This window comes from Barbus barbus (assembly GCF_936440315.1).
Source record: "Barbus barbus genome assembly, chromosome: 1".
NCBI lineage: Eukaryota > Metazoa > Chordata > Actinopteri > Cypriniformes > Cyprinidae > Barbus > Barbus barbus.
In genome coordinates this window covers 7409086-7422178 of record NC_136729.1, presented here as the reverse complement: position 1 = coordinate 7422178, position 13093 = coordinate 7409086, and the positions used below count along the sequence as shown (strand labels likewise).

Sequence of the window (13093 nt, the reverse complement as noted above, 5' to 3'; positions counted from 1 at the left end):
GGGAGTAACTAATTACATGTAACGGAATTACTTAATTTAATTAGAAAATAAAAGTAATTGTAATCAGTTACAGTTACGGAGAAAAAGAATTGTAATTAATTTACAGTTACTTATGAAAATGTTAAGGATTACAAACGGGGTTACATCTGATTTTTTTCACACACACTCCCATATACAAATTTAATTGATTTCTTTCTTAAATTGCAGTGACTGCTCTAAAATATGAAACACCAATGTTTCAGGAGTTTAGAACATGCTTATTCGAAAACCCTTTTATTTCATACATGGGTTTATGTATAGCTATGCTTCACTTTTTAAAGATTAACTGTTTTTTTCCAAGGTACTGTTAAATTCCAGTGTCATAGCTATGCAAAGATTTGATTTCAAAAACAGTATCATAGCAAATAAAATATTTCTTGTTATGATTTTAAATATGTATTTAACCTCAGAATGATTTCAAAATAAGTCAGATTTTTTGCAGGGGCTGTGTTTCAAAGGGGACATTGATCTTCCACAAGTTGGTATGATTCTTTAGTGTCTTCATGAAAGGTCTGCAACATACATTGGTTAAAATTCCTCAGTGGTCATGTAAAACAACACCGTTTTTACCTTGCTCTGTTCACAGCGACTCATTTTGGGGCATGTCCCTTTAAATGCTAATGAGGTCTGCTCACCTGCCCTTTTCTTCTGTGGAAGAGGCAATTTGCAAATAATCATAAAAAATATAAAGTGTCAGACTTACTTCTTCTGGAGGTGCAGCTGGATCACGAACAATGGGTACTGATCTATCCTTGAGTTTGAACTTTTTAACAAAACCTGCCTTGAATTGTCCCTCGTTCAGAAAGCAGTGTGGAGTAAAATTATTTGTGCAGACATAAACAAATTTAGGTGTATTCGGTGGCACATTACCATTAAAAACAAAACTAATGCACTGCGTCCTCAGTGGCTCTGATGTCAGGAAAAAAATTAAGATTCTTATGTTTTTCTACATCACAAAACATCACCTGCATTGCTTACAAGACATTGTCGCTACAGCTGCTGGAGTGTGGAGAAAATGATGGACTTTTTTCTGGCCGCCCGCGTTCGCGTACAACTTCAAATGGAGTAAACTTTGAAAGGATGCGCGTTCGCGTACAAAAACGAAGTAACGTTAGGCCTTTAACATCATGATGTCTATCAGCCATCGGCCAAACCCTATATGGCAAACGGGCGGGGGGAGGACTGAGCTCATTCGGAGCTACGGAAGCTCAGAGTGGAGCGTCGGCGGATGTAAAAAAGAAAACCGATTTTCAATCAAACAAATCGATGTAAACTACACATTCGAGTTAATCGATAAAATCGATTTATCGCCCAGCCCTTACAGAATGTCACATTTTATTATTAGCCGTTTCAACACATACATGTTTTACCAAATAAAAAGAACAGCACTTTTAGAGTTCATCCCACTCATTGATGTGAGCATACGTATTGGGACAGTTGAACATAAGGCAGATACAAAAGATTAAAAGCTATTATTTAGTTGCAGATCCCTTGCACTCAATCACAGCAGTGAGTCTGTGACCCATAGACATCACCAGACTCTTGGTCTCATCTTTTGAAATGCCTTTAATGCTTTAATGGAGTTTCTGCCTTTACTCTCCTCTCCAGCTGGTGAAACTCATGTTCAATCGGATTTAAATCTGGAGATTGACTTGGGCAATCTAAGACTTTCCATTTCTTTGCTCTTATAAATTCCTTGACTGAACTGGCAGGGTGTTTTGGGTCATTGTCCTGATGCAATATGAAGCACTTCCCAATGAATCTTGTTGCATTTTCTTGAATATTGGTAGGCAAGATGGTTTTTGTACACTTCCAAATTCATTCTGCTACTGTCATCATATATTAAGTCATCAGTAAAGTTGAGAGGGCCTGTTACAGAGGCAGCCATGCATGCCCATGCCATGACACCACCTCCACCATGCTTTACAGATGAGGCTGTATCCTTGGGATCATTGCAGTTCCCTTTTTCCCCCACATGTTTGCTTTCCCATCACTTAGATAAAGGTTCCTCTTTGTCTCATCGGTCCATAAACACAGTTCCAAAACTCTTCTGGCTCACCTTTGTGCTTTTTTGCAAACTCTAATCTTGCCTTTCTATTTTTGGTGCTGGTCAGAGGTTTGCATCTTGCTGTGTAGCATCTGTAATTCTGTGTCAAAGACTCCTGAGGACAGTAAATTGTCAGAACATCACCCCAGCTTTCTGGAAGTTGTTGGTGATTTTACAGACACCTCTTTTAGGGTTCATTTTCACAGCTTTTATGATTTGTCTGTCATCAACTACTGTTGTTTTCTCGGCCAATCAGGTAGTTGTTGGTTGCTGGTGTCGCTGGTTGTTTCCAAACTCTTGATTTCTCCATGCCCTTTGTTTTTGCTAGAGCTCTAATTGATTTCCTCGTTTCTTTTAGCATCCAAATGACTTGCTTTTCTCTCAAAATCAGCTCCCTCATCTTCATCCTGCTTTGTGTGTGTCATCATCAAATGCAAGATTCAGAATACAGGAGTAATGGATATAACGGATTCGACACATTCCCTGCATTTAATATCTGAAGAATTAATGCAACAGGACACAGCTGATCACTTAGAAAGACCTGTGAGGCAACTGTTCCAATACTTAAGCTCACATCAGATGAGGGATGAAACTCTAAAAGTGCTGAACTGCTTAGCTGGTAAAATATCTGTGTTAAATCACCCAATAATAAAATGTGACATTCTGTAGTTTTGTCTCATATTCATCTTTTAATCATATTTGCAAATGTCTTGACTCCACAGCCAACAGAGCAATTTTGTCTTTACTGTTCCAATAGTTTTGGAGGGCACTGTATATATATGTATATATACACTGTATATATATATATACATTATACATACATATAAATATATAGTGTGGTGTATAACGTTATTATGATATAAAATTACTTATGCCGTGATATCATTTTGACCATACAGTTATTGTTAATGTTAACGAAACCTTTTTTTTTTTATTGATATAAATCTGAAATAAAATAAAATGTAAATATGTAAACAAAAATTGGAAATGTTCCATTCGCAAATAACATAAGTTAAATAATTTTGCCTTAAAATAAGTTTGAGTTAAAGTACTAATTACTAGAACTAAAACAGGCTAATAAAAACATGACAAAAACATACAACAAAATTACTAAATTCAAAACTAAAATGAACTAAAAATATAAAAATAAAAGCCAATTTAGAATATTAATAAATACAAGATAGACTTGTGATAGACCATGACAATGTCTGAATGGCAATCTATTTCTGGCAACAAAAAACACGTTCTTAAAAACAGTTAACTGTAGCCATTGACTTATATATGGAAAAAAATACAATGGCAGTCAATGGCTACCATCAACTGTTTGGTTACCAACATTCTTCAAAATCAGGTTTGGAACAACTTGAGTAAATGATGATCAACTTTTTATTTTTGGGTGAACTTTCCATTTTTTCCCTTTAATGCGACCAAAACAGTCCAGATTCTGTGACCGGCTCTCCCTCCCTCACCTGTGGAATGCTGTGAGGGAATTCCAGCTGCTGAGAGAGAGACTTCCTGTTGCCGTAAAAGCCTGCGGTGGCGTGGGCGGGACACAGGAACAGCTCTGGCGTCTTCATAATGATGGTATCCAAGTCTCCGATCCAGTACGGGTGAACGCCTAAAACCATGTGGATATGTGGAGTTACATAAAATATGCTCTCGATGTTGGATGATGTGAACAGCATGTGAGCATCAGTGTGGCAAGAGTACAACATCATATGTTTATGTTCAGGAGCACAAAAACATGTTCACATCTCCTGTGGGATATTCTCAAGAGTCCATGAAGTTATGTAACGAAAAAGGCCATTCTTCTTCAGTGCAGTGTTGCATGTGTGTAGTCAGTGCTTGAACTGGGATTAGCACAGTTGAGTTATACTATTAACAAATACTGAGAGATGGATTGGGACAGTGCTATGACTCTTGTGTTCATGCAGGTTTGTCTCACTGGTGGAGTTGGTGCGGGATCTCTTGCAGGACGTCTCTTGGCAGCTCTGATCCTCGTTGTCGCAGTTCTTGCTGTCATCGTCTGACACCTTAATAATTGGCATCTGCAAACATGCACATGGTATTAGCATGCTAGAAGAAATGGTATTCTAGAAATCATTCAGAAATGGGCTTGGATGCTATGACAAAATACGGTGGATATGTGTCGACCAAAAGAGACTATACTGTATTCTTGATTTCAGTGTGTATATCAGTGGGCATGGCGGCATCATGTTATGGAGCAAAAAACACAGATTAATGCAAAAATGTACAACGAGATGTGTCCCAAACACTTCTTGGATTATCCTAAAAATGATCACTTGGTTATTTAATAAACCCTTTTCAGTTAAATTGTCAGCAAATGTAACTATATGTAAGTCACTGTGTAATTTATTTCTCATAATTGTCTTTATTTCTCACATTTGCAACTTTATTTCTCATAAATGTGACTTTATACCTTGTTATTGCCATTTTATATCTCATAGTTGACAAGTTACAAGAGTTATTCTAAAATTAAAATGGTCCAAATGACGTTCTTAGGAATGCATATTACAAATCAAAAAATAAGTTGTGATATATTTACAAAACAATTTACAAAATATCTTCATGGAACATGATCTTTACTTAATATCCTAATGATTGTTGTCATAAAAGAAAAATCGATAATTCTGACCCATACAATGTATTTTTGGCTATTATATACCCCAGCAACTTAAGACTGGTTTTGTGGTCCAGGGTCACATATCCCACAAAGCGACTTAACTAACATTGAAAAGTTTCAGTAAGATTTGTTTTTAAAGAAATTAATAAAGTGAACAAAAGTAAAGACATTTATAGTGTTACAAAAGGTTTGTATTTCAAATTAATGCTGCTCTTCTGAGAGAATCTTCTGAATTCTGAGATACAGTATGAATATACAGTTGAAGTCAAAAGTTTACATACACCTTGCAGAATCTGCAAACTGTTAATTTTGTCCACAAGAGTAAATAATAGTTGAATTTATAAAAGTGACCCCATTCAAAAGTTTACATACACTTGATACTCAATACTGTGTTGCTACCTGAATGATCCACAGCTGTGTTTTTCCTTCAGCTCCCACAAATTCTTTGGTTTTCCAGCCTTTTTTTTGTGTGTATTTGAACCCTTTCCAACAATGACTGTATGATTTTGAGATCCATCTTTTCACACTGAGGACAACTGAGGGACTCATATGCAACTATTACAGAAGGTTCAAACGCTCAATGATGCTCCAGAAGGAGAAACCATGCATTAAGTGAAAACTTTTTTAATTTGAAGATGAGGGTACATTGAACGTATTTTGTCTTCTGGGAAACATACAAGTATCTTCTGTAGCTTCTGAAGGGCAGTACTAAATTAAAAAAAGAAGAAGATATTTAGGCAAAATAAGAAAAATGTACACATCTTCATTCTGTTCAAAAGTTTTCATCCCCCGGCTCTTGCATGGCTTCTCCCTCTAGATTTTTTTTTATTGTAATAATATTAAATAATATTACTGTTTTTTTACTGTACCTTTGTTTAAATAATTGCAGCTTTGGTGAGCATGAGGGACTTCAAAATCATCACAAATAATAATAATAATTATTATTATTATTTAAAAAAAATCTTACTGACCCTAAATGTTCAAACTGTAGATATCTCAAAATGACTTTTATTAAATAATAAACAATAAGATATAAATAAGGCAGAAACTGGCATCCATAGCATATCCAATTCAGTCATACCACCCACCCCTCTTTCAAAACACAACGTATGACCCTAATTAAGCTAAAGATCACTTTGAATCTGAGGATTTTACAGCTGAAGGGAAAAACAGGGTATGCTCCCCACCTTCAAGTTATTGTTGTTTCCCATTGCCTCCTTTTCTCCATAAGTGTAGCCAAGCTGGTCTGATTCACTGACATTAGCGAACAGAGCTCTGCTTTCACATGGAGAGAAACCCTGCAGTACAAACAACAGATAAACATGCTACGATTCTCCTCAAAATCTGAATGGGTCGCACCAAAAAAAACCTGTACCATTCTATTCTATTCATACTATTCGGTGTCTCTTTTTCCATCCTGAATTAAATTAGTTTCTGCTGCATCTGGGATCTGCTCAGTGTCTTGAATGGATTCTGTGTTGGTTAAGGTCTGTTTAATCACATTTGACTTTGCGTTTCAGATCTGCCCTAAGAGAGGTCGAACCAAGTATGCTTGGCTGGTTATGTGCAGTTTGCTAAGGTAAGCTTCACTATTACTAATACTTATACTTCAGCTCAGTCGTTTGAAGAAACCCATAACCCATAAGTATTAAACTTTGGTTGTAACTTGTCTCACACAATTTATGCAAAAGATTGTACCTCAAATCATGTTGCTTTTGGACGAGAAGTGTATTTTTATTTTTCTAAGTGATTAGACTTTTTTTTTTTTTTTACATTGAAAAAGGATCCAAACCATATCTAGTGAATTAATGGTGCGCCCTTTTGACTTTTATGTTATATGATCACACAAGTTATAGACAACTAAGTTTTTCTTAAAATGTGAGATATGTATTTTTTTTTAACTGAAATACTGTATAGAGGGCAAAATCTATGCTTTTAAAAATATATTTATATTTTTAAAAAATGGCCAAAATATGTATTGTTAGAAAATATATTTACATATAATTTTAAACATTTAATTTAATTTTTTTAGGCTATTTTATGTATATTTTAAATGTATTTGAAAACATATTGTTTGATGTTTGCATTCACATTTTCTTCAATTAATGTAAACCTCCTGAAAATTGTTGACATTCATTTTTATCTTCTTTTTCTAAAGTTTACCTTGTTTGAATAAATATAACCTATATGTCAGAACTACAAAGCAAAATGGTTCATTTTACTGAAAATAATCATGCAATGATTAAAAATGTTTCAGACGGTCTGAGTTCCTACATTTTTCCAAAGCAGACAGTTTCCTGATATTTTTGAACTTCGCTGATTAGTTTAAGTATTTCTGTCTAATTGAAACCATTCTCAACTAAATAGCACACTCATTTTGTTAGATTTTTCAAATTAAACAAGAACAATAGATAGTTTGTTTCAAAGAAATATCCTCCTGATTTTTGCATGGCAATGTCCGCCTGCTGTCAGAGGCATAGCTGAGTTTATGGGAGTGTAGGAGTTATTTGGGATCTCGGCCGGTCGTCTGACATTTTCAGAATGCTTAGAAAAGACGTTCATCTATCCCAACCCACAGAACTGGCTTCAGATCAGTTTAGAGGAATGTTTTGATGTTTAAACTGGTCAAACAGCTGATAAAGTCTTACTTCAGTGCTGCTGGTTCTACACACAGTCTTCAGCATGGGCCTTTTCTCTGGATCAGCCTCCAGTTTTGTTTGATCGTTTAAAATCTGTCCATTAAATGGGGCAAGTCTGTCTCCAAAGTAGACATAAGTGTCCCTAGAGACAGAAAACAACAAAATATCTCCATTAAGGCACTTCTGTTTACGCTGTAATATGCAGAGAGCTGTGTGTATGTGCGGTGTACGTTCACACACATGCATATTTCATGGGAACATGTGAATAGGACATTTGTTAGAGGGTTCAACAATAAGGATAGACAGATGGACCAGGGTCAGTGTGAGCACTTATTTACATGATTTAAGTGTTTGTTTTATTTTTTTATTATTATTATTATTAATATTTTACTAATGTATTAGTAAAATGTATTATCATTACATCAACATTAGATTAATCTTAATGAATTAAAATGTATTTATAATAATATTATTTTAATGTTTTATATAATGTGATTAATTTTATTTAGTTCCACCATATTCTTCATTTATTATTATTATTAATAGTATTACATTAACCATGCAATTACTTTTAAGTACAATTATTATTAGTAGTATTATTATTACTACTATTACTATTATTGTATTACTAAATATTTTCATTAGTTTAAAAAATTTTTTTTAATTTCATTACAATTTATAAAAAATATAATTATTTTTCTTTAATTTAAATAATATTATTATTATTGTTGAATTAATTCACATTTTAATCACTTTTATTTATTATTATTTATTATAAACTATTTTTATGTAATTTAAATGTTTTTTTCAAGTTCCTCTATATACTGAGAAGATTGCTTTATAAATTTTGATTAGAGCATGAACTGCTATATTTAACTTTTAATAATAAAAGTTATCGTTTGTAAATTTGTCTTGTGAGAAAATTCTTAGAGTAAAAAAAATATTGTAGTAACACTTTGAATTAAAGATTAAATAAAGACTGAAATGGTATTTTCTTTATGTTTCATGTATAACATTTCTCAGCATATTAACTATAAAAAAAAAAATGCTTCAGTGAAATTACCTGCTCATTTGACCCAGCAGAAAGATCCTTATTGTTGAACCATGTGTTTGGACAACATATAAAGCAGTCAAAATGAGCTTATTATTACCGGTGTAAATCTTGTCCAACAGACGCGCCATTGTTGCTGGACTGAAGTTTGTTATCACCCGCTTGCAGACCCTCCTCCCGCGTGGCGACACACATTCTCCAGAAACTGCTTTCCTGTTCCAGAGGAGCCATCAGATCAGTCAGACAAGGGCACTACTATTCCTCCATATAAAAAGAGCTGTTAACAACCCAAAAGAAATCTACGGTTTGACAGCTGAGGTAAATGTGACCATAATAGCTGTGCTTTATTACACCATGAACCACATCAGTGACCTTTACAGGCCCCGCTATAAAGAGCTGTAATGTTTCACAGAATTAACTAGATGAGAGTTAAGAGAGCAGGAGAGAGCAGGGTAACTTCATATGTGAAGGGCTTAGGAAACAAAAATCATCATGATCAAAACTGTCAAGTGCTGGTAAAATCTTCAGTCCCGCTTTTGCTCGAAATACCATACTAACATACTACTCATACTATTTATGCAGCATGCAGTATGCTTGCTGTGCACAGTATGCAAATGTTCTGTGTGGATGAAATATTCAGATGATCAATTGTGAAACACTGTATCCCACAATGCAGTATGGTTGACTTGACCTTTCACTGTCAGTGTTATAAATAACTAATTTGGCTGTGATTTCTACATCTCCTTGATGTTATTTCACCTTAATGACAAGGACAAAAAAAATAGTAATATATATAGATATATAATTATACATAGAAGTAGGAATTATATATATATATCACATAATTTAGCATTTTAATACATTAAATTAAAAAAAAAAGATAATACAATGAATATTTATATATAATGTTTTATTTCATCTTAATGCAAAGGATACTTTGCACTAAAACAAAAAAGTATTTTATTCTTCTTGACCAGAGTAAGTTACAACGTGTATCAGACTGTATGCTGTAAAATCAGTCGTCTGGCTATATCATTCCTTTCCGAACATAGCATATCTCTTATTCATAAAGTCCCACCAGTGCCATTACAGTAAATATAAAGAAAGTAAATGTTGTTTCAATGTGGGGGTGTATTATCAGTATGTTATGATTTAAGACTTTACAGTGAATGTCCTACAGTATGTGAGCTGTATGAGAGCTGCGTTCTGTGTCTCTCTGTATCACAACAAGTTCTCTTTTGTGCAGGAGTAATGAGTTGGGCAGAACCACAGAATCTCCCATCACACCAGCCATGTGATAATGATTCATTTCAGCAGGAGACATCCCTGTGATCCAGGCAGGCAAGCCAGAATTAAAGATTGCACGGAAAACTTTTGAGAAATACTCTGGCATTCTCAGATATCATCATCAGGATTCATCAAATATGAAACTAATTCAATTTCAGATGTAAAGCAGCTCCACGGAAGATAATACAAGGGTCATAGTTCAATGCTGTATGTTATTGTTGTCTATATACATAATAATTTGTAGATTTTACATAGCTTTTCATTTCCACAGTCATTCATATGAACATACTGTACAGTTCTTTTAATTTAAGTGTAAAATTGTCATTTCTTATTAAATTACAAAAGTTTTAACTGTATTTTTACACACACACACACACATATATATATTTTTTTTCTCTGCACAACTCACTTGCAGAATGTGATACAACATACGTTATATTATTTTTTCCTGCTCTGTATTATTGTGGTATCATCTATTTAATAAATGAATAATTATATGTTTCTTTCCTTATGTTTTAAGCTTGACTTTTTCTTCATTGTGTAAACATTTCTTTTAACATTGTGTTTGCAATGTACTATATAATAAATATACTTGCTTTACTTAATATATGAACACTTCAGTGACTGGTGGACACGTGTTTTGTGAACATGACAGGAAAGCAGTGCATTAACAACTTCTGGAATGCTCTTACTTGAAAAATTATTAGTCTTTATTTCTTATATCTAGATAGTCGAATAAACCTGGCAATATAAATTAAGAATATTGTTGGCTTTTTGACCAATTGCTTTTGTTCCTCATAAGTCTGCTAAATTCACAATGTAAGTGTTCAAAGTATCTATAGCTACCCAGAAGTATTCATATTTGGAATAAGAGTGATGAAAACTTCTGACAGAAGCAGGTCTGACAGAAGTTCATTCTTCTGCGATGTCATCAGATGCAACCAATAGGCAAGCCCAGCTGCTGTGATGTCATCAGTATCACATACCTTGATGGAGAAGGACCTCCTCATGGTTCTTTTGGGGGCCTCTTGGCCCCTCTGAGGCACCTGGATGCTGACGCTCCTTGTTATGTACTTTTCCGAGTTTCTCATGGACCCTTCCAGCGGGTCCCTGTGGTGTGTCTCCTCCAGCCCACCATCCCAGGGCTCACGGTACCTCTCTTCTGGACTGGACGCATCCTCATTGGTGCTGGAGCTGCAGGTGATGAGCGACCGTGACAGGATGGCCAGTTTCTTGGAGCGCAGTCCCGCTTTGCCCTTCTCCATCCTCTTGGTTCTCCTCCTGTGATGCAGCTGCTGGTGGTGGGTGTTTCTCAGAGGCAGGATGGCCACAGAGGGAGGTTCTCTCCCAGGATGCATCACTGCTAATGGAGGGGGCTGCTCTGCAGACGAGAGTAATTAGAAAATTCAGTTAGGAGTATGTTCTGCCATCCTCCCGTGCCCAAAGTGTTCTCAGAAATCGCAGAGGCTACAGACGCAATAAAAGCGCTTTTCTTCTCTGATCCATGACAGAGTAAAAAAAGATAGTATTGCCCCATTACTGTGAGAGAGTTTTTTTTTTATTGTGTGTATAAAGAAAAAAGGAGGGAAATAGTCAAGTGAAATGTTCTGCTCAGACATGAAGGGATAGTTCATGGAAAATACAATAAAATTATAAAATAAAAATAATACAGTAAAAAAATTTTTTTTTAATTTAAATCAAAATTGAAATAGAAATAAAAATAACATAGAATAAAATAGTATATAAAATAAAAACAAATCTGTCATTATTTACTCAACCTCATGCTGTTTTAATTCCAAACAGTAAAAAAAATTGTATAGAAAACAAAAATTATTTCAGTATATTTTACACTAAGAAAATACACTAAAAAAATATTTAGCAAAATTGTAAATAAAGATTATTGAAAAGCTGAAGTTTAAAAGAAAATACTATTTTAGTCTAACAATTTTAACAAATTCTAACACTTTTTCTATCAATTTCTGAGTGAAAACTGTTATTCACCAATTTTTTTTCAGTGTACTTTAAAATGTTGCATTTAATTCAGTGTTACTTACCATTCCTTTGTTTTACTAGCAGTTTCTAAGTGAAAATTTTTCAAAGACTACACTGTTTGTTTTGTTTTTTTCAATGCATATGCTCTTATTTATTTATATATTTATTTTTCAGTGAAGCACACAAGAATGCGTCATGCAGTTATTTTTCAGACAAACAATCGTTCAAAGTGACAAAATCTCCAAAAAATGACAAAAAAGCACCATGAAGTCCCATAAAACTTGAGCTTTTTTAATCCTTCTTTGGAGTTTGACAGATAGTTACTTTAATCTGCTGTAATAAAGCATAAAGATACTTCAAAATCTTCCTTTTGAAGGAAAAAATAACATCATACAAGTTTGGACTCACATAACTGTAAGTAAACAAAGACAGAAATTTTGAACATTTTGATCTTGGCTCTTCATTTAAATGTATGATGGTCAAGTTATTTTTTCTAATTAGAAAACCCAGTCTGATGCAAATCTCTCAACAGAATTATATTATCTGTACAATATTGAGGAGTCTAAACCTAATGGTTTTGTTGTTTTGCATGACGGGATCCATCATGCACATACATTACCAGTCATGTGAGATGAGCTCATATTCATGCTTACATGTGGGAATATACTGTGACTGCTACCGTCTAAAGCGCCATGTACTGTACTTTGCTGAGAATGAAGTCATAATCACCTGCTGGGGATAGTGAGCATTACTGCAGTTTCATGACCTCTCAGATATTCATGCATTATGAAGTCCTTTTGTGGTATTGTGTACAAGAAGCCTTGGGGTCTGAGACTCAACAGATTGATTTGTTTGGGATGGTCAGTTAGTAAACTTCCTGCACCTCCAGGAGTTGTTGGCTAAAATTGCTCCTATTTACTTCACAGATGCCACTCAAGTTTTGAAATGGGAGGGGCAGATCATGTAAATCATATTTTTGTGTTATATAAATACTATGTATCATGATAGGATTGATAAAATTCACAAATTTATCCTTCAGGCCTTGTAGCTAAATGTACCACACGGACTTGCCATTGAGATACATTATCACAGAGACACACTTTGCGTAAATATTGTACCATGATCTGTTTTGATAAATAAATATGAGATCTATTGATCTATAGAGTAAGTTTAAGTTGAGCATTTGCTTATTTCAAAAAGTCTACGTCAAAAATCTAATGTCAATAATTTGATTAGATCAATGTAATTTCAAACATAGAAATAAATGTACAAAATCATTGAAATAATGACATTGACAAATGTATTTTATATAAAAAATAATATTTGTAATAATACAATTTTACACAGTTTTAGGGTCAAAGGTGGGTTTATTAATTTAATGCAACTCATTTATG

The 13093-nt window shown here is 34.2% G+C and overlaps 1 protein-coding gene across 1 annotated transcript in view; it reads right to left on the bottom strand.

The window, feature by feature from the left end:
• The window catches only part of LOC306857691 (pro-interleukin-16-like), a 38579-nt gene that overhangs the window by 19041 nt on the left and 6445 nt on the right, over positions 1-13093 (bottom strand). Inside the window, exons 2-7 of the mRNA XM_079397749.1 lie at positions 10694-11088; positions 8521-8633; positions 7379-7511; positions 5918-6028; positions 4032-4134; positions 3556-3704 (exon numbers count right to left, since the gene is read on the bottom strand). Coding sequence (XP_079253875.1) covers positions 3556-3704; positions 4032-4134; positions 5918-6028; positions 7379-7511; positions 8521-8633; positions 10694-11088 — 1004 coding nt within the window. The remainder of the gene's footprint in view (positions 1-3555; positions 3705-4031; positions 4135-5917; positions 6029-7378; positions 7512-8520; positions 8634-10693; positions 11089-13093) is intronic.